Below are 22,522 nucleotides of genomic sequence, written 5' to 3'. Positions count from 1 at the left end.
ATGGTAGCAAAAACTAACTTGCAGAAATTAACAAGTTAGAAATGATTTAAACACTGTAGGCTACTATTTACTAGTTAACAAAAAATCATGTATGTCATATAAAATATATTCACCCCAGCCAGTATTGTAATCAAAACCAGAAAGCATGTAGTTCTTGGCTCAGACAGTGTAGTAGTGTGAGCTCAATAGCATCTCATTAGTGTGCAAGATCTTGAGAATCAGCTGTACATGTGATGGAAGAGTGCACTGTGAATGCAGAGGGTTGCAATTATATTGAATTGGGGATAGTTTAGCCAAAATATGCCACAAGATGTAGAATTGCCTTGTGTATCCCACTAAAAATGTTAACTTGTTATTAGCTAACTTTTTTTGAAGAATTTAAGCAAAATTCCCAGGCTTAACTTCCCATGGGAAATTTCTGACAGCCCTTTGCAGACCTAGTCATTACCCATGCCTCTCCTCTCGAGAACTTTCATTGCGTCCTCAAGTATTTCCATAACTAGGGCCAGGAGTTTTTCCTGACCAATGTGACCGGACCTGGGGTGTATTCATTTAGCTAATTCTGTGACAAAACCTTTCTTAAATGGAAGCAAACTGAACAAAACGGGGAGGGACCTACTTGAATAGAAACTCTCGCTTTGCTCCTGTGTGGCTAAGTTGGTATGGTTGGACCAGTACAGAAAAAAGTATGAACATTTATTCACTCACTACTGTAAGTCGCTCTGGATAAGAGTGTCTGCTAAATGACTAAAATGTTAATGTAAAATGCTTTTGTTTGCTTCCGTTTTCAAACAGTATACAGTTTCTGTAGGTAATCCGCCCCAGGAAAAGCTCTTTGCTCTAGTTATTAGCTGTAAATCGGGCTCGAGTTTTTTCCTACTCGGGAGAAATCCCTGCTGCCCTATCCATTAAATATTATACGGTTTTGTTTTTATGATTTATAGTAATGGTTGAGTATGATTGATCTGCTGTTACTTTTTTTCATTTTCCATTGTTATTGAATATTGTGCTTTATTCACTCTGCAGTTCAAAGATAAGTACCAAGTAGTTAAAGGGCTGAACCATCTGTGCAAAGTGTACCACTTCCAGTCCTCCAGGAAGTAAAGCTACCACAACTTGTAAAAGCTGTCATCAATACAGGTGAGAAAGCAAACAAACCACATTGTCTGAAGCTAACATTTTAACCTTATTTTACATGCCATTTTCTCTAAGCATTAATCTCACAATACCCATTATATTCATTCTCTTTTAGGACACTTCTGATCCCTAAAGGTTTTCACAGTCCATGGACAGACAGGTTGTTGTGGTTAAAAAAATATATTTAAAAAATGAAATTCTGTTGCTGTAATATATAATGTAGATAATGTACATTTTTAATTTAATTAACATAATAAATTGATAAAATTACAGTTCTGCTGTATTTGAGCTTATTATTTGACTAAACATGTGAAATATATTTCAGGCATAGAATTGGACTGTGATGTATACAAATTATTTATAATGTTTTAGGTGTTGAATTAACATTTTTATTTGGTGTCTTGTGTTCGAACTTTCAGCCAAAACATAAACAGAGTGATTATTTTGACCACGTGGTGTTTGGCTAAAAATATCATCCAATCAAGTGTTTTCGAGAAGGAGCAGTGGATCGTCGTCCAATCAGAAAACTGTAGTGGGTTTCCAAGCAGTTCGTGTGACTAATGCCTGTCATATGACTCTGCCACAAATGGGGTTAGTTTTAAGGAACTAAGGCTGCACTTGGATTTGGAAGAAAGCGAGACTTTCTAAAATGCCTCCAACTCTTTTTCAGAAACTTTTTAATAAAAGAAATTCAATTTCGCCGCCCCCAAGATGCAACAAAGAGGACCCCGCGTTCAGGTTTGTGCGCATGCTATCTACATTAAACTCCAAGCTATAGCTAACGTTAGCTGGCTAGTTAACGTTAGTTGAGCAGCTCATTCTCTTGTGCAAGTGGAGCAGAAGTTGTCCGGAGTATTAGGTATTAAGATACAGTTATGCAACGTGTTTTAACCACCTACCGTTCTGATAACGACTGCTGTAAAATGACCTTAATTATTGCCACCTGCTAATTAAGTTAGCTAACCCACGCCAATCACATCGTGAAATCGCTTGAGAAAGACTGGGTCTTTGTAGAAAACATGGCAATGCCTCTACTGTTTTTCGTTGGAAATTACTTGAATCTAATGATAATATTTTGTGTTGTGCTGGACAGGGTTTCTTTGTCGCGTTTACTTGCAGTGAAATACATTATCGGAATTGTTTAATATCAGTGTACACAAACAACAAGAATGCATAACTAGCTAGCTACAATTCAAGATTATTATCATCACTTGGTGCCAAGTACAACGTGCATGCATACTACTGTACCCAGTCGCAGGCACAGTAGCTCTGTACGTGCAACGGTGCACGTGACTGTTCAATGGGCCTCTGACAACTAGATGGCTGGTTAACTGATGTTGCGCTGTGAAGGCTCTGTAAATACTGTAGTTGTGCTATACTTTCTCTGATTACCATGCAATTACAAAGCATTGGTGGTATTGACCTTATGTTACTGCGCATTGGGAAATACTTTTTTATAAATTCTTAAATACTGCCATGTCATTTTTTTGGATGTCATCTATGTCATGCCAAAATATTGAATGTTTGTGAATTATAGGCCTATAATTTAAATGTGAAGAAAAATGTCAGTTGGATTCTATTTGTGTCGCTCATGAGACCCCCGATGCTAAGTACCCTCACCTATGTGTCAACCACATTCTACAGCCAAAAATATGTCTTGTCTGCGATAGATAAATGGAGCGTAGTGCATTTTGCCCTTTGACTTCAATTGGGGCATGGCTTACTATTCCCTTTCTGGCTCACACGACAGTACATTTCTTTGGCACACAGGCTTCGTTTATCAGACATGCAGGACTGAGAGACAGGAGTTCACTGCAACACTCACTCCAGCACAGGTCTGAAGAAGCAACACTTTGGTGTCTAATTTAATTAATTTGCTTTTCTGACAGTGACACTACTCCGATACTGACACCTGTGATTGAGCCTTAAGATTTTGTGAATTACCGTTCTGAGCAAACTTCTCATCTGGAGCAGTTTGTGAGGGCGCAAACATGCTTGGGAGTGAGATGTCACTGTGCCGCCTACTTCTCAACGGCTCTTCTCTAAACCCATAGCCGTGTATCAATCTGAGACAAGTAAGGAAAAGTTAATGTTAAGGAGTCTCTGTTGGACTGGGCCTGGAACAGCACTGCCACATCAATGCACTGTCCCTCCCTAAGAATACCAGGCAGGGCAGCAGGTTGGCTGACCCTCTGAGGAAAACCTAAACAGCGCTCATATTTCCTTGGCTATGAGTGACCCAAGAGCAGCATACTGTACATTGCTGAGAGGTCCCACCCAGGGGCTTTGTTTGCTCCCCTGCCTGCCCCTGTTGCAAACAAACTTCCTTCCTGTACCACAGCACAGCCTGAAGTGTGGACTTAACACACTGCTCCTTCCCCAGCCAGATAACTGTAGATTATAAATGCCAAACTGATATTTTCAATAATTTCTGTTTGTCTATTAAGCCTTTAGCTATAGTAGTGAAATTGGTTGAGAGAGGAGAAATCTATGCTCAAGTTCCTTCTCCTGGCCCTCTGCACATAGTTTCAAAACAGTGTGTGTGTCATGTGAGGGATCATCAATCATAATGTCTGCCAGAGTATCACATGTCTGTATTCCCCAGTCAGTCACAATCTATAAAAGTAACTGCCAGGTTAGATGATGGAAAATTATTGCTTTTTTTATTCCCATTGTCCTCCTTCCCGTTTTGAGTGATGGTTTGGCTACCTTGTGTACCTGTGTTGCATCTCAGCAGACAGCTTGTCGACCATGTTCTTCCTATACAGGCTATTTTAAGTGGCCCGGAGTTCTCAGAACAGCAGTCATGGTAAAGATATATATATTTTTCTCCAGCCCCATCCCTTAATGGAAAACTCCACCCAATCTTTTGGTATTAATTTCATTCGTCCATTGTTGACACAATCCCAAAATGTTTTGCTTGTCAGCAATCAAGTTTTCAAGATATGTAACTTTCAAAATACAGAAGTCATCCCGTACTTTGCATTTTGCATAATATGATGCTGCGTTTTGTGTCATATGATGCAAATTGCATCATGCGAGGATTTCTGTATTTTTAAAGTTACATCATGAAAACTTGATTGCTGACAAGCAAAACATTTTGTGACTGTGTCAATGGGCAAACAAACACCAATATATACTTAACTTAGGGCTGTCTTGTTCAACAAAGTTGTCAGTTCTTTTGACCAATTGTTCTGTCAAAATGTCTGACCACGTATTTCTCAATATATATAGACATTTTTTAAAAATAAAATCAACTATATGCATTGTCTGATGCTTTAAGCTTATGGTGTGAAATAAGACAAATGCCTCAAGGGGGCGCAAGAGGTCTAGACCCAACTATTGTCCTCCTGCTGACTTTCGCAGATTCTGCCATTACTCTCCTGAAGTTGCCGGTAATAGGCTACATGAGGAGTCGGCAACCTTCTCATGCAGAATGCCAATTTATCTTATTTCTACCGATCTGCTCTCCACCTATGGTTTTCATATACACATTTTCTTGAAACAGTTTCATTTATAATGTCTTCATATCTCAATCATTGTCATGTGATTAATCAAAGTTCTATCTAAATGAAAATGATACAAACCTAAAATTACTTCTATTGCCAACTATGTAAAAAAAAAAAGCCTACATAAAGCCAACAAATAATAACATTGCAGCCTGGCGGTAGAAAATATCCTGATTTAAAAAAATAAATATCCTATAAATCACAGGCTACACATGGCCTCTCGGCAACCAACTTGAAACATTGTATCAACTTGGGTCCAGCCAAAGCTTGTGCTTTGCTAGCAACATTGTATAAAATATTCTGGGCCCACAGTTTCCTGAGCTCAGGACAGACACAGCTGTAGGCTATTTGCGCAAGGGATAAGAAGCTGTGCTTGACTTGGGCAGGAGCTCACCAGAGCTGAGTACAGGCACCTCAAATGTTCTACTGCTTGAGCTCCTGTTCCTTTTAAAATTATATTCGCTCAAAAGTGTTGTGGTGCTCCTGCACCTAAATAGAAACAGTACCAGCACCCAAAATGAGTACCGGAACATATTTCAGTCCAAGTCAAGCACTGATGAAAGTAATCAGGCCGGCCTATTTTATGACGTTTCCACTGGATCAGAGAATGACTTTTCACCTTTCACACTGAGTGTACCACTCAAAGGTTAGGACACCAACTCATTCCAGGATTTTTATTTTTTACTAGTTTATACATTGTAGAGTGAAGACATCAAAACTATGAAATAACACATGTGGAATCATGTAGTAACCAAAGAAAGTGTTAAACAAATCAAAATATTTTAAATTTGAGATTCAAATAGCCACCCTTTGTCTTGATGACAGCTTTGCAAACTCTTCGCATTCAACCAGCTTCACGAGGTAGTCACTTGGAATGCATTTACATTAACAGGTGTGCCTTGTTAAAAGTGAATTTGTGGAATTTCTTTCTTTGAGCCAATCAGTTATGTTGGTGATATACAGAAGATGGTCTTTTACCAAATAGGGCTAAGTCCATATTATGTCAAGAAAAGCTGAAATAAGCAAAGAGATGACAGTCCATTGTTATTTTAAGACATGAAGGTCAGTCAATATGGAACGTTTCTTCAAGTGCAGTTGCAAAAACCAAGTGCTATGATGGAACTGGCTCTCGTGAGGACCGCCACAGGAATGGAAGACCCAGAGTTACCTCTGCTGCAGAGGATAAGTTCATTCGAGTTATCTGCACCTCAGATTGCAGCCCAAATAAATACAAACAACTGTTCAGAGACAGCATGAATCAGGCCTTCATGGTCAAATTGCTGCAAAGAAACCACTACTGAAGGACACCAATAAGAAACAAGCAATGGACATTAGACCGGTGGAAATCTTTCCTTTGGTCTGATGGGACCAAATTTGAGATGTTTGGTTTCAAACGCCATGTCTTTGTGAGATGCAGAGTAGGTGAATGGATGATCTCCGCATGTGTGGTTCCCACCATGAAGCATGGAATAGGAGGTGTGGGGGTGCTTTGCTGGTGACACGGTTGGTGATTTATTTAGAATTCAAGGCACACTTAACAGGCATGGCTACCACAGCATTCTGCAGCGATACGCCGTCCCATCAGGTTTGCGTTTAGTGGGACTATCATTTGTTTTTCAACAGGACAATGACCCAGCACACATCCAGGCTGTGTAAGGGCTATTTGACCAAGGAGAGTGATGGAGTGCTGCATCAGATGACTTGGCCTCCACAATCACCTGATCTCAACCCAATTGAGATGGTTTGGGATGAGTTGGACCGCAGAGTGAAGGAAAAGCAGCCAACAAGTGCTCAGCATATGTGGGAACTCCCTTCAAGGCTGTTGTAAAAGCATTCCAGGTGAAGCTGGTTGACAGAGTTCCAAGAGTGTGCAAGGCTGTCATCAAGGCAAAGGGTGGCTACTTTGAAGATTCTAAAACATGTTGATTTGTTTCTTTTTTAGTTACGGCATGATTCCATATGTTATTTAATAGTTTTGATGTCTAAACTGTTATTCTACGAAAAAATAATAGAAAAAGTCAAATTAAAGAAATCCATGAGTAGTAGGTGTTCTAAAACTTTTGACTGGTACTGTGTGTGTGTGTGTGTGTGTGTGTGTGTGTTTTAGTTGAGCAGTAACAAAAAATATATAACAATTGACCAGTCGACGAATTGGGGTCAGCCCTACTACCTTTACTAAAACAGGAGGGGAGACACTTTGTTACAACTGCAGACTGCCCCTTGAATTAAAATACTAGCCTATTCATCAGCCTATTTGTGTGAGATTTAGGCTATCAAATGTACAGTTGTTTGACCTATTAGGCATATTTCTGGAACTCTTCCATGCTGTTAGTTAGCAGCACAACCAGGGTTTCTTCATAAACCACATCCAAAGCCTTTGAAAACCTGTTTTTTGTTTTAAGTGTACCTGCATTTTTTTCTTGATTTTAATCTAACTCTCTTAATTCCAATTTTGGTTTTAATTCTAACTTTGCCAGAAACGGTATGGTACTGGCAGTGTCCTTTTGGTATAGTGTTGCAGGGTGTGGACCATTACAGCATGATTCAGATTATGAATCCTGTTTGATGTTACACTCCATAGACTGATATGAAAAGTTAAAGGCCTCTCAGAATGTAATATAGCCCTACCCTACTTCGGAGAGAGTCCTATATCATAGACGGTGTGAGGTGGCAGTGTTATCTTTAGACAGACACAGTGCTGAATTTACGGGATTATCAAATCTAACCAGAAAGTGTGCTATTACACTGGTTCCATCCCAAATGGCACCCTATAGAGCCCTGGTCAATAGATCCCTGGCCTATAGAGCCCTGGTCAAAAGTAGGGCACTATAAAGGGAATAGGGTGCCATTTGGGAAGGAATCACAGTCGTCTGAATGCCTACTTTCTTTCTCAGCGATTGAGACTGTCAATATTGTAGGAGCTTTTATGCAGCATTTCCAATGAGGATTTACACCAGTGTTTTACCCAAAAGAGTGACTTTTCCATCTACGCAAGCCGGCACCAGTGTCTCAATGGTCAATGGTTCCAGTGGACCTGCTCTAACTTAGAGCCAAGGCATGGCCACTGGTACCTCTTCAGCTTTCATTTACATAACAATGGATAACTGTGAACTTTAACACCTTCCCACAAAGCAACAGTCCTGAATGATGCAGATGTTGTTGATCTGCTCGGCACAAGTCTTTAGTGTCTTGAAAATAACTAGAGCTGCGAAGATAAACCCGAAAATGACCTACAACGACATTGCCCTTCTCTTTTGCTTAGGTTGGTAATTTTTGCAGATTCCTGCAGATAAAATAAATAGTAAAAGATGCAATTGTGGGACAAGGACTGTTTTAATTACCAGGTAAAACAGAAAACCAGCAGGCTCCTTCGGCCCTTGTAGGGCAGGGGTTTCAAACTCATTCCATGGGAGGCCTAGTGCCTGCTGGTTTAGTTTTTTCCTTTCATTTAGGACCTAGACAACTAGGTGAGGGGAGTTCTTTACTAATCAGTGACCTTAATTCATCAATCAAGTTCAAAGGAGGAGTGAACCTGCAGACACTCATCCCTCCGTGGAATGAGTTTGACAAGAGTTATATGCCCCTGGCCTATGCACAATGATGTCGGCAAATTCATCTCTGGAGAGTCAAGTAAATCTGATCATTCTGGATCCTATTTTGACAGGTTGCACATCAAAATATAAATCATGCATTCCCTGGATATATTAGCTTACTTGTTTAATCATAGGCTGTACCGTCTGTTGTCTGTCTTGGCACAAATATACTAACTGTCCCTTTACACGAACTGTCCTTAAAAAATGGTTTATCCTTAATAAAATATAGTTAACCATTTATTCATGTTACTTTAATAAAATATTTCAGTTGTGTATATTACATTAGTTTTATTTGATGACTATTTAATTTCAAGGCATCTCATCATAGAGCTGCTGTCTGACAAAATTACTATTTTAGTAGTTCTTCAAACTAAATAAGGCATACTTTTATGATCGCTGTGTGCCTACTATCAATCACTTAGATCATTTATTTTCAGGTAGAGATACCTCTTGATCATGCATTCTTCTGTCTCTGTCCGTGTCTGCCCCACACTAGCATAACGTAGCAGGCGTTTAAAGAAACACACATGCATATCTCTGTCTCTGTCCGTGTCTGCCCCACACTAGCATAACGTAGCAGGCGTTTAAAGAAACACGCATACATGTCTCTGTCCGTGTCTGCCCCACACTAGCATAACGTAGCAGGCGTTTAAAGAAACACACATACATGTCTCTGTCTCTGTCCGTGTCTGCCCCACACTAGCATAACGTAGCAGGCGTTTAAAGAAACACACATACATATCTCTGTCTCTGTCCGTGTCTGCCCCACACTAACATAACGTAGCAGGCGTTTAAAGAAACACGCATACATGTCTCTGTCTCTGTCCGTGTCTGCCCCACACTAGCATAACGTAGCAGGCGTTTAAAGAAACACACATACATATCTCTGTCTCTGTCCGTGTCTGCCCCACACTAGCATAACGTAGCAGGCGTTTAAAGAAACACACATGCATATCTCTGTCCGTGTCTGCCCCACACTAGCATAACGTAGCAGGCGTTTAAAGAAACACACATACATGTCTCTGTCTCTGTCCGTGTCTGCCCCACACTAACATAACGTAGCAGGCGTTTAAAGAAACACACATACATGTCTCTGTCTCTGTCCGTGTCTGCCCCACACTAGCATAACGTAGCAGGCGTTTAAAGAAACACACATACATGTCTCTGTCTCTGTCCGTGTCTGCCCCACACTAACATAACGTAGCAGGCGTTTAAAGAAACACACATACATGTCTCTGTCCGTGTCTGCCCCACACTAACATAACGTAGCAGGCGTTTAAAGAAACACACATACATGTCTCTGTCTCTGTCCGTGTCTGCCCCACACTAGCATAACGTAGCAGGCGTTTAAAGAAACACGCATACATGTCTCTGTCTCTGTCCGTGTCTGCCCCACACTAGCATAACGTAGCAGGCGTTTAAAGAAACACACATACATGTCTCTGTCTCTGTCCGTGTCTGCCCCACACTAACATAACGTAGCAGGCGTTTAAAGAAACACACATACATGTCTCTGTCCGTGTCTGCCCCACACTAGCATAACGTAGCAGGCGTTTAAAGAAACACACATACATGTCTCTGTCTCTGTCCGTGTCTGCCCCACACTAGCATAACGTAGCAGGCGTTTAAAGAAACACACATACATGTCTCTGTCCGTGTCTGCCCCACACTAGCATAACGTAGCAGGCGTTTAAAGAAACACACATACATGTCTCTGTCCGTGTCTGCCCCACACTAGCATAACGTAGCAGGCGTTTAAAGAAACACACATACATGTCTCTGTCCGTGTCTGCCCCACACTAGCATAACGTAGCAGGCGTTTAAAGAAACACACATACATGTCTCTGTCCGTGTCTGCCCCACACTAGCATAACGTAGCAGGCGTTTAAAGAAACACACATACATGTCTCTGTCCGTGTCTGCCCCACACTAGCATAACGTAGCAGGCGTTTAAAGAAACACGCATACATGTCTCTGTCTCTGTCCGTGTCTGCCCCACACTAACATAACGTAGCAGGCGTTTAAAGAAACACACATACATGTCTCTGTCTCTGTCCGTGTCTGCCCCACACTAACATAACGTAGCAGGCGTTTAAAGAAACACACATACATGTCTCTGTCTCTGTCCGTGTCTGCCCCACACTAGCATAACGTAGCAGGCGTTTAAAGAAACACACATACATGTCTCTGTCCGTGTCTGCCCCACACTAGCATAACGTAGCAGGCGTTTAAAGAAACACACATGCATATCTCTGTCCGTGTCTGCCCCACACTAACATAACGTAGCAGGCGTTTAAAGAAACACACATACATGTCTCTGTCTCTGTCCGTGTCTGCCCCACACTAACATAACGTAGCAGGCGTTTAAAGAAACACACATACATGTCTCTGTCCGTGTCCGTGTCTGCCCCACACTAACATAACGTAGCAGGCGTTTAAAGAAACACACATACATGTCTCTGTCCGTGTCTGCCCCACACTAACATAACGTAGCAGGCGTTTAAAGAAACACGCATACATGTCTCTGTCTCTGTCCGTGTCTGCCCCACACTAACATAACGTAGCAGGCGTTTAAAGAAACACACATACATGTCTCTGTCTCTGTCCGTGTCTGCCCCACACTAGCATAACGTAGCAGGCGTTTAAAGAAACACACATGCATATCTCTGTCCGTGTCTGCCCCACACTAACATAACGTAGCAGGCGTTTAAAGAAACACACATACATGTCTCTGTCTCTGTCCGTGTCTGCCCCACACTAACATAACGTAGCAGGCGTTTAAAGAAACACACATACATGTCTCTGTCCGTGTCTGCCCCACACTAGCATAACGTAGCAGGCGTTTAAAGAAACACACATACATGTCTCTGTCTCTGTCCGTGTCTGCCCCACACTAACATAACGTAGCAGGCGTTTAAAGAAACACACATACATGTCTCTGTCTCTGTCTGTGTCTGCCCCACACTAGCATAACGTAGCAGGCGTTTAAAGAAACACACATACATGTCTCTGTCCGTGTCTGCCCCACACTAGCATAACGTAGCAGGCGTTTAAAGAAACACACATACATGTCTCTGTCCGTGTCTGCCCCACACTAGCATAACGTAGCAGGCGTTTAAAGAAACACACATACATGTCTCTGTCCGTGTCTGCCCCACACTAACATAACGTAGCAGGCGTTTAAAGAAACACACATACATGTCTCTGTCCGTGTCTGCCCCACACTAGCATAACGTAGCAGGCGTTTAAAGAAACACACATACATGTCTCTGTCCGTGTCTGCCCCACACTAACATAACGTAGCAGGCGTTTAAAGAAACACACATACATGTCTCTGTCCGTGTCTGCCCCACACTAACATAACGTAGCAGGCGTTTAAAGAAACACACATACATGTCTCTGTCTGTGTCTGCCCCACACTAACATAACGTAGCAGGCGTTTAAAGAAACACACATACATGTCTCTGTCTCTGTCCGTGTCTGCCCCACACTAACATAACGTAGCAGGCGTTTAAAGAAACACACATACATATCTCTGTCTCTGTCCGTGTCTGCCCCACACTAACATAACGTAGCAGGCGTTTAAAGAAACACACATACATGTCTCTGTCTCTGTCTGTGTCTGCCCCACACTAACATAACGTAGCAGGCGTTTAAAGAAACACACATACATGTCTCTGTCCGTGTCTGCCCCACACTAACATAACGTAGCAGGCGTTTAAAGAAACACACATACATGTCTCTGTCTCTGTCTGTGTCTGCCCCACACTAACATAACGTAGCAGGCGTTTAAAGAAACACACATACATGTCTCTGTCTCTGTCCGTGTCCCCACACTAACATAACGTAGCAGGCGTTTAAAGAAACACACATACATGTCTCTGTCTCTGTCCGTGTCTGCCCCACACTAACATAACGTAGCAGGCGTTTAAAGAAACACACATACATGTCTCTGTCTCTGTCCGTGTCTGCCCCACACTAACATAACGTAGCAGGCGTTTAAAGAAACACACATACATGTCTCTGTCTCTGTCTGTGTCTGCCCCACACTAACATAACGTAGCAGGCGTTTAAAGAAACACACATACATGTCTCTGTCCGTGTCTGCCCCACACTAACATAACGTAGCAGGCGTTTAAAGAAACACACATACATGTCTCTGTCCGTGTGCCCCACACTAACATAACGTAGCAGGCGTTTAAAGAAACACACATACATGTCTGTCTCTGTCCGTGTCTGCCCCACACTAACATAACGTAGCAGGCGTTTAAAGAAACACACATACATGTCTCTGTCTCTGTCTGTGTCTGCCCCACACTAACATAACGTAGCAGGCGTTTAAAGAAACACACATACATATCTCTGTCTCTGTCTGTGTCTGCCCCACACTAACATAACGTAGCAGGCGTTTAAAGAAACACACATACATGTCTCTGTCTCTGTCTGTGTCTGCCCCACACTAACATAACGTAGCAGGCGTTTAAAGAAACACACATACATGTCTCTGTCTCTGTCCGTGTCTGCCCCACACTAACATAACGTAGCAGGCGTTTAAAGAAACACACATACATGTCTCTGTCTCTGTCTGTGTCTGCCCCACACTAACATAACGTAGCAGGCGTTTAAAGAAACACACATACATGTCTCTGTCTCTGTCCGTGTCTGCCCCACACTAGCATAACGTAGCAGGCGTTTAAAGAAACACACATGCATATCTCTGTCTCTGTCCGTGTCTGCCCCACACTAGCATAACGTAGCAGGCGTTTAAAGAAACACACATGCATATCTCTGTCCGTGTCTGCCCCACACTAACATAACGTAGCAGGCGTTTAAAGAAACACACATACATGTCTCTGTCTCTGTCCGTGTCTGCCCCACACTAACATAACGTAGCAGGCGTTTAAAGAAACACACATACATGTCTCTGTCTCTGTCCGTGTCTGCCCCACACTAGCATAACGTAGCAGGCGTTTAAAGAAACACACATGCATATCTCTGTCCGTGTCTGCCCCACACTAACATAACGTAGCAGGCGTTTAAAGAAACACACATACATGTCTCTGTCTCTGTCTGTGTCTGCCCCACACTAGCATAACGTAGCAGGCGTTTAAAGAAACACACATACATGTCTCTGTCTCTGTCCGTGTCTGCCCCACACTAACATAACGTAGCAGGCGTTTAAAGAAACACACATACATGTCTCTGTCTCTGTCCGTGTCTGCCCCACACTAACATAACGTAGCAGGCGTTTAAAGAAACACACATACATGTCTCTGTCTCTGTCTGTGTCTGCCCCACACTAGCATAACGTAGCAGGCGTTTAAAGAAACACACATACATGTCTCTGTCTCTGTCCGTGTCTGCCCCACACTAACATAACGTAGCAGGCGTTTAAAGAAACACACATACATGTCTCTGTCTCTGTCCGTGTCTGCCCCACACTAGCATAACGTAGCAGGCGTTTAAAGAAACACACATACATGTCTCTGTCTCTGTCCGTGTCTGCCCCACACTAGCATAACGTAGCAGGCGTTTAAAGAAACACACATACATGTCTCTGTCTCTGTCCGTGTCTGCCCCACACTAGCATAACGTAGCAGGCGTTTAAAGAAACACACATACATGTCTCTGTCTCTGTCCGTGTCTGCCCCACACTAACATAACGTAGCAGGCGTTTAAAGAAACACGCATACATGTCTCTGTCTCTGTCCGTGTCTGCCCCACACTAGCATAACGTAGCAGGCGTTTAAAGAAACACACATACATATCTCTGTCTCTGTCCGTGTCTGCCCCACACTAACATAACGTAGCAGGCGTTTAAAGAAACACACATACATATCTCTGTCTCTGTCCGTGTCTGCCCCACACTAGCATAACGTAGCAGGCGTTTAAAGAAACACACATGCATATCTCTGTCCGTGTCTGCCCCACACTAGCATAACGTAGCAGGCGTTTAAAGAAACACACATACATGTCTCTGTCTCTGTCCGTGTCTGCCCCACACTAACATAACGTAGCAGGCGTTTAAAGAAACACACATACATGTCTCTGTCCGTGTCTGCCCCACACTAACATAACGTAGCAGGCGTTTAAAGAAACACACATACATGTCTCTGTCTCTGTCCGTGTCTGCCCCACACTAGCATAACGTAGCAGGCGTTTAAAGAAACACGCATACATGTCTCTGTCTCTGTCCGTGTCTGCCCCACACTAGCATAACGTAGCAGGCGTTTAAAGAAACACACATACATGTCTCTGTCTCTGTCCGTGTCTGCCCCACACTAACATAACGTAGCAGGCGTTTAAAGAAACACACATACATGTCTCTGTCCGTGTCTGCCCCACACTAGCATAACGTAGCAGGCGTTTAAAGAAACACACATACATGTCTCTGTCTCTGTCCGTGTCTGCCCCACACTAGCATAACGTAGCAGGCGTTTAAAGAAACACACATACATGTCTCTGTCCGTGTCTGCCCCACACTAGCATAACGTAGCAGGCGTTTAAAGAAACACACATACATGTCTCTGTCCGTGTCTGCCCCACACTAGCATAACGTAGCAGGCGTTTAAAGAAACACACATACATGTCTCTGTCCGTGTCTGCCCCACACTAGCATAACGTAGCAGGCGTTTAAAGAAACACACATACATGTCTCTGTCTCTGTCCGTGTCTGCCCCACACTAACATAACGTAGCAGGCGTTTAAAGAAACACACATACATGTCTCTGTCTCTGTCCGTGTCTGCCCCACACTAGCATAACGTAGCAGGCGTTTAAAGAAACACACATACATGTCTCTGTCCGTGTCTGCCCCACACTAGCATAACGTAGCAGGCGTTTAAAGAAACACACATGCATATCTCTGTCCGTGTCTGCCCCACACTAACATAACGTAGCAGGCGTTTAAAGAAACACACATACATGTCTCTGTCTCTGTCCGTGTCTGCCCCACACTAACATAACGTAGCAGGCGTTTAAAGAAACACACATACATGTCTCTGTCCGTGTCCGTGTCTGCCCCACACTAACATAACGTAGCAGGCGTTTAAAGAAACACACATACATGTCTCTGTCCGTGTCTGCCCCACACTAACATAACGTAGCAGGCGTTTAAAGAAACACGCATACATGTCTCTGTCTCTGTCCGTGTCTGCCCCACACTAACATAACGTAGCAGGCGTTTAAAGAAACACACATACATGTCTCTGTCTCTGTCCGTGTCTGCCCCACACTAGCATAACGTAGCAGGCGTTTAAAGAAACACACATGCATATCTCTGTCCGTGTCTGCCCCACACTAACATAACGTAGCAGGCGTTTAAAGAAACACACATACATGTCTCTGTCTCTGTCTGTGTCTGCCCCACACTAACATAACGTAGCAGGCGTTTAAAGAAACACACATACATGTCTCTGTCCGTGTCTGCCCCACACTAACATAACGTAGCAGGCGTTTAAAGAAACACACATACATGTCTCTGTCTCTGTCCGTGTCTGCCCCACACTAACATAGCAGGCGTTTAAAGAAACACACATACAGGCGTTTAAAGCATAAAGGCACACATACATGTCTCTGTCTCTGTCCGTGTCTGCCCCACACTAACATAACGTAGCAGGCGTTTAAAGAAACACACATACATGTCTCTGTCTCTGTCGTGTCTGCCCCACACTAGCATAACGTAGCAGGCGTTTAAAGAAACACACATACATGTCTCTGTCCGTGTCTGCCCCACACTAACATAACGTAGCAGGCGTTTAAAGAAACACACATACATGTCTCTGTCTCTGTCCGTGTCTGCCCCACACTAACATAACGTAGCAGGCGTTTAAAGAAACACACATACATGTCTCTGTCTCTGTCCGTGTCTGCCCCACACTAGCATAACGTAGCAGGCGTTTAAAGAAACACACATACATGTCTCTGTCCGTGTCTGCCCCACACTAGCATAACGTAGCAGGCGTTTAAAGAAACACACATACATGTCTCTGTCTGTGTCTGCCCCACACTAACATAACGTAGCAGGCGTTTAAAGAAACACACATACATGTCTCTGTCCGTGTCTGCCCCACACTAGCATAACGTAGCAGGCGTTTAAAGAAACACACATACATGTCTCTGTCCGTGTCTGCCCCACACTAACATAACGTAGCAGGCGTTTAAAGAAACACACATACATGTCTCTGTCTCTGTCCGTGTCTGCCCCACACTAACATAACGTAGCAGGCGTTTAAAGAAACACACATACATGTCTCTGTCTCTGTCCGTGTCTGCCCCACACTAACATAACGTAGCAGGCGTTTAAAGAAACACACATACATATCTCTGTCTCTGTCCGTGTCTGCCCCACACTAACATAACGTAGCAGGCGTTTAAAGAAACACACATACATGTCTCTGTCTCTGTCTGTGTCTGCCCCACACTAACATAACGTAGCAGGCGTTTAAAGAAACACACATACATGTCTCTGTCCGTGTCTGCCCCACACTAACATAACGTAGCAGGCGTTTAAAGAAACACACATACATGTCTCTGTCTCTGTCTGTGTCTGCCCCACACTAACATAACGTAGCAGGCGTTTAAAGAAACACACATACATGTCTCTGTCTCTGTCCGTGTCTGCCCCACACTAACATAACGTAGCAGGCGTTTAAAGAAACACACATACATGTCTCTGTCCGTGTCTGCCCCACACTAACATAACGTAGCAGGCGTTTAAAGAAACACACATACATGTCTCTGTCTCTGTCCGTGTCTGCCCCACACTAACATAACGTAGCAGGCGTTTAAAGAAACACACATACATGTCTCTGTCCGTGTCTGCCCCACACTAACATAACGTAGCAGGCGTTTAAAGAAACACACATACATGTCTCTGTCTCTGTCTGTGTCTGCCCCACACTAACATAACGTAGCAGGCGTTTAAAGAAACACACATACATGTCTCTGTCTCTGTCCGTGTCTGCCCCACACTAACATAACGTAGCAGGCGTTTAAAGAAACACACATACATGTCTCTGTCTCTGTCCGTGTCTGCCCCACACTAACATAACGTAGCAGGCGTTTAAAGAAACACACATACATGTCTCTGTCTCTGTCTGTGTCTGCCCCACACTAACATAACGTAGCAGGCGTTTAAAGAAACACACATACATGTCTCTGTCTCTGTCCGTGTCTGCCCCACACTAGCATAACGTAGCAGGCGTTTAAAGAAACACACATACATGTCTCTGTCTCTGTCTGTGTCTGCCCCACACTAACATAACGTAGCAGGCGTTTAAAGAAACACACATACATGTCTCTGTCTCTGTCCGTGTCTGCCCCACACTAGCATAACGTAGCAGGCGTTTAAAGAAACACACATGCATATCTCTGTCTCTGTCCGTGTCTGCCCCACACTAGCATAACGTAGCAGGCGTTTAAAGAAACACACATGCATATCTCTGTCCGTGTCTGCCCCACACTAACATAACGTAGCAGGCGTTTAAAGAAACACACATGCATGTCTCTGTCTCTGTCCGTGTCTGCCCCACACTAACATAACGTAGCAGGCGTTTAAAGAAACACACATACATGTCTCTGTCTCTGTCCGTGTCTGCCCCACACTAGCATAACGTAGCAGGCGTTTAAAGAAACACACATGCATATCTCTGTCCGTGTCTGCCCCACACTAACATAACGTAGCAGGCGTTTAAAGAAACACACATACATGTCTCTGTCTCTGTCTGTGTCTGCCCCACACTAGCATAACGTAGCAGGCGTTTAAAGAAACACACATACATGTCTCTGTCTCTGTCCGTGTCTGCCCCACACTAACATAACGTAGCAGGCGTTTAAGAAACACACATACATGTCTCTGTCTCTGTCCGTGTCTGCCCCACACTAGCATAACGTAGCAGGCGTTTAAAGAAACACACATACATGTCTCTGTCTCTGTCCGTGTCTGCCCCACACTAACATAACGTAGCAGGCGTTTAAAGAAACACACATACATGTCTCTGTCTCTGTCCGTGTCTGCCCCACACTAGCATAACGTAGCAGGCGTTTAAAGAAACACACATACATGTCTCTGTCTCTGTCCGTGTCTGCCCCACACTAGCATAACGTAGCAGGCGTTTAAAGAAACACACATACATGTCTCTGTCTCTGTCCGTGTCTGCCCCACACTAGCATAACGTAGCAGGCGTTTAAAGAAACACACATACATGTCTCTGTCTCTGTCCGTGTCTGCCCCACACTAACATAACGTAGCAGGCGTTTAAAGAAACACACATACATGTCTCTGTCTCTGTCCGTGTCTGCCCCACACTAACATAACGTAGCAGGCGTTTAAAGAAACACACATACATGTCTCTGTCTCTGTCTGTGTCTGCCCCACACTAACATAACGTAGCAGGCGTTTAAAGAAACACACATACATGTCTCTGTCTCTGTCCGTGTCTGCCCCACACTAGCATAACGTAGCAGGCGTTTAAAGAAACACACATACATGTCTCTGTCTCTGTCCGTGTCTGCCCCACACTAGCATAACGTAGCAGGCGTTTAAAGAAACACACATACATGTCTCTGTCCGTGTCTGCCCCACACTAGCATAACGTAGCAGGCGTTTAAAGAAACACACATACATGTCTCTGTCCGTGTCTGCCCCACACTAACATAACGTAGCAGGCGTTTAAAGAAACACACATACATGTCTCTGTCTCTGTCCGTGTCTGCCCCACACTAGCATAACGTAGCAGGCGTTTAAAGAAACACACATGCATATCTCTGTCCGTGTCTGCCCCACACTAGCATAACGTAGCAGGCGTTTAAAGAAACACACATACATATCTCTGTCTCTGTCCGTGTCTGCCCCACACTAGCATAACGTAGCAGGCGTTTAAAGAAACACACATACATGTCTCTGTCCGTGTCTGCCCCACACTAGCATAACGTAGCAGGCGTTTAAAGAAACACACATACATGTCTCTGTCTCTGTCCGTGTCTGCCCCACACTAGCATAACGTAGCAGGCGTTTAAAGAAACACACATACATGTCTCTGTCTCTGTCCGTGTCTGCCCCACACTAGCATAACGTAGCAGGCGTTTAAAGAAACACGCATACATGTCTCTGTCTCTGTCCGTGTCTGCCCCACACTAACATAACGTAGCAGGCGTTTAAAGAAACACACATACATATCTCTGTCTCTGTCCGTGTCTGCCCCACACTAACATAACGTAGCAGGCGTTTAAAGAAACACACATACATGTCTCTGTCCGTGTCTGCCCCACACTAGCATAACGTAGCAGGCGTTTAAAGAAACACACATACATGTCTCTGTCTCTGTCCGTGTCTGCCCCACACTAACATAACGTAGCAGGCGTTTAAAGAAACACACATACATGTCTCTGTCTCTGTCCGTGTCTGCCCCACACTAGCATAACGTAGCAGGCGTTTAAAGAAACACACATACATGTCTCTGTCTCTGTCCGTGTCTGCCCCACACTAGCATAACGTAGCAGGCGTTTAAAGAAACACACATACATGTCTCTGTCCGTGTCTGCCCCACACTAGCATAACGTAGCAGGCGTTTAAAGAAACACACATACATGTCTCTGTCTCTGTCCGTGTCTGCCCCACACTAACATAACGTAGCAGGCGTTTAAAGAAACACGCATACATGTCTCTGTCTCTGTCCGTGTCTGCCCCACACTAACATAACGTAGCAGGCGTTTAAAGAAACACACATACATGTCTCTGTCTCTGTCCGTGTCTGCCCCACACTAGCATAACGTAGCAGGCGTTTAAAGAAACACACATACATGTCTCTGTCTCTGTCCGTGTCTGCCCCACACTAACATAACGTAGCAGGCGTTTAAAGAAACACACATACATGTCTCTGTCTCTGTCCGTGTCTGCCCCACACTAGCATAACGTAGCAGGCGTTTAAAGAAACACACATACATGTCTCTGTCTCTGTCTGTGTCTGCCCCACACTAACATAACGTAGCAGGCGTTTAAAGAAACACACATACATGTCTCTGTCTCTGTCCGTGTCTGCCCCACACTAGCATAACGTAGCAGGCGTTTAAAGAAACACACATACATGTCTCTGTCCGTGTCTGCCCCACACTAACATAACGTAGCAGGCGTTTAAAGAAACACGCATACATGTCTCTGTCTCTGTCCGTGTCTGCCCCACACTAGCATAACGTAGCAGGCGTTTAAAGAAACACACATACATGTCTCTGTCTCTGTCCGTGTCTGCCCCACACTAACATAACGTAGCAGGCGTTTAAAGAAACACACATACATGTCTCTGTCTCTGTCTGTGTCTGCCCCACACTAACATAACGTAGCAGGCGTTTAAAGAAACACACATACATGTCTCTGTCCGTGTCTGCCCCACACTAACATAACGTAGCAGGCGTTTAAAGAAACACACATACATGTCTCTGTCTCTGTCTGTGTCTGCCCCACACTAACATAACGTAGCAGGCGTTTAAAGAAACACACATACATGTCTCTGTCTCTGTCCGTGTCTGCCCCACACTAGCATAACGTAGCAGGCGTTTAAAGAAACACACATGCATATCTCTGTCTCTGTCCGTGTCTGCCCCACACTAACATAACGTAGCAGGCGTTTAAAGAAACACACATACATGTCTCTGTCTCTGTCCGTGTCTGCCCCACACTAACATAACGTAGCAGGCGTTTAAAGAAACACACATACATGTCTCTGTCTCTGTCCGTGTCTGCCCCACACTAGCATAACGTAGCAGGCGTTTAAAGAAACACACATACATGTCTCTGTCTCTGTCCGTGTCTGCCCCACACTAACATAACGTAGCAGGCGTTTAAAGAAACACACATACATGTCTCTGTCTCTGTCCGTGTCTGCCCCACACTAACATAACGTAGCAGGCGTTTAAAGAAACACACATACATGTCTCTGTCTCTGTCCGTGTCTGCCCCACACTAGCATAACGTAGCAGGCGTTTAAAGAAACACACATGCATATCTCTGTCTCTGTCCGTGTCTGCCCCACACTAACATAACGTAGCAGGCGTTTAAAGAAACACACATACATGTCTCTGTCTCTGTCCGTGTCTGCCCCACACTAGCATAACGTAGCAGGCGTTTAAAGAAACACACATGCATATCTCTGTCTCTGTCCGTGTCTGCCCCACACTAGCATAACGTAGCAGGCGTTTAAAGAAACACACATGCATGTCTCTGTCTCTGTCCGTGTCTGCCCCACACTAACATAACGTAGCAGGCGTTTAAAGAAACACACATACATGTCTCTGTCCGTGTCTGCCCCACACTAACATAACGTAGCAGGCGTTTAAAGAAACACACATACATGTCTCTGTCCGTGTCTGCCCCACACTAACATAACGTAGCAGGCGTTTAAAGAAACACACATGCATATCTCTGTCTCTGTCCGTGTCTGCCCCACACTAGCATAACGTAGCAGGCGTTTAAAGAAACACACATGCATATCTCTGTCTCTGTCCGTGTCTGCCCCACACTAGCATAACGTAGCAGGCGTTTAAAGAAACACACATGCATGTCTCTGTCTCTGTCCGTGTCTGCCCCACACTAACATAACGTAGCAGGCGTTTAAAGAAACACACATACATGTCTCTGTCTCTGTCCGTGTCTGCCCCACACTAACATAACGTAGCAGGCGTTTAAAGAAACACACATACATGTCTCTGTCTCTGTCTGTGTCTGCCCCACACTAACATAACGTAGCAGGCGTTTAAAGAAACACACATACATGTCTCTGTCCGTGTCTGCCCCACACTAGCATAACGTAGCAGGCGTTTAAAGAAACACACATACATGTCTCTGTCTCTGTCCGTGTCTGCCCCACACTAACATAACGTAGCAGGCGTTTAAAGAAACACACATACATGTCTCTGTCCGTGTCTGCCCCACACTAACATAACGTAGCAGGCGTTTAAAGAAACACACATACATGTCTCTGTCCGTGTCTGCCCCACACTAGCATAACGTAGCAGGCGTTTAAAGAAACACACATACATGTCTCTGTCCGTGTCTGCCCCACACTAACATAACGTAGCAGGCGTTTAAAGAAACACACATACATGTCTCTGTCCGTGTCTGCCCCACACTAACATAACGTAGCAGGCGTTTAAAGAAACACACATACATGTCTCTGTCCGTGTCTGCCCCACACTAGCATAACGTAGCAGGCGTTTAAAGAAACACACATACATGTCTCTGTCCGTGTCTGCCCCACACTAGCATAACGTAGCAGGCGTTTAAAGAAAC

At 44.0% G+C, this 22,522-nt stretch overlaps 1 protein-coding gene across 1 annotated transcript in view; it reads left to right on the top strand.

Moving 5' to 3' along the window:
- Positions 1-236: 236 nt before the first annotated feature.
- The window catches only part of LOC112228255 (folliculin-interacting protein 1), a 67,016-nt gene continuing 44,730 nt past the window's right edge, over positions 237-22,522 (top strand). The window contains exons 1-3 of the mRNA XM_024393424.2: positions 237-1,140; positions 1,253-1,297; positions 1,557-1,875. Coding sequence (XP_024249192.2) covers positions 1,787-1,875 — 89 coding nt within the window. The 5' untranslated portion in view covers positions 237-1,140; positions 1,253-1,297; positions 1,557-1,786. The remainder of the gene's footprint in view (positions 1,141-1,252; positions 1,298-1,556; positions 1,876-22,522) is intronic.

Source organism: Oncorhynchus tshawytscha, linkage group LG30 (assembly GCF_018296145.1).
Source record: "Oncorhynchus tshawytscha isolate Ot180627B linkage group LG30, Otsh_v2.0, whole genome shotgun sequence".
Lineage (NCBI taxonomy): Eukaryota > Metazoa > Chordata > Actinopteri > Salmoniformes > Salmonidae > Oncorhynchus > Oncorhynchus tshawytscha.
The sequence above is the reverse complement of the archived record's forward strand: the minus strand, read 5'-3'. Positions and strand labels throughout refer to the sequence as shown.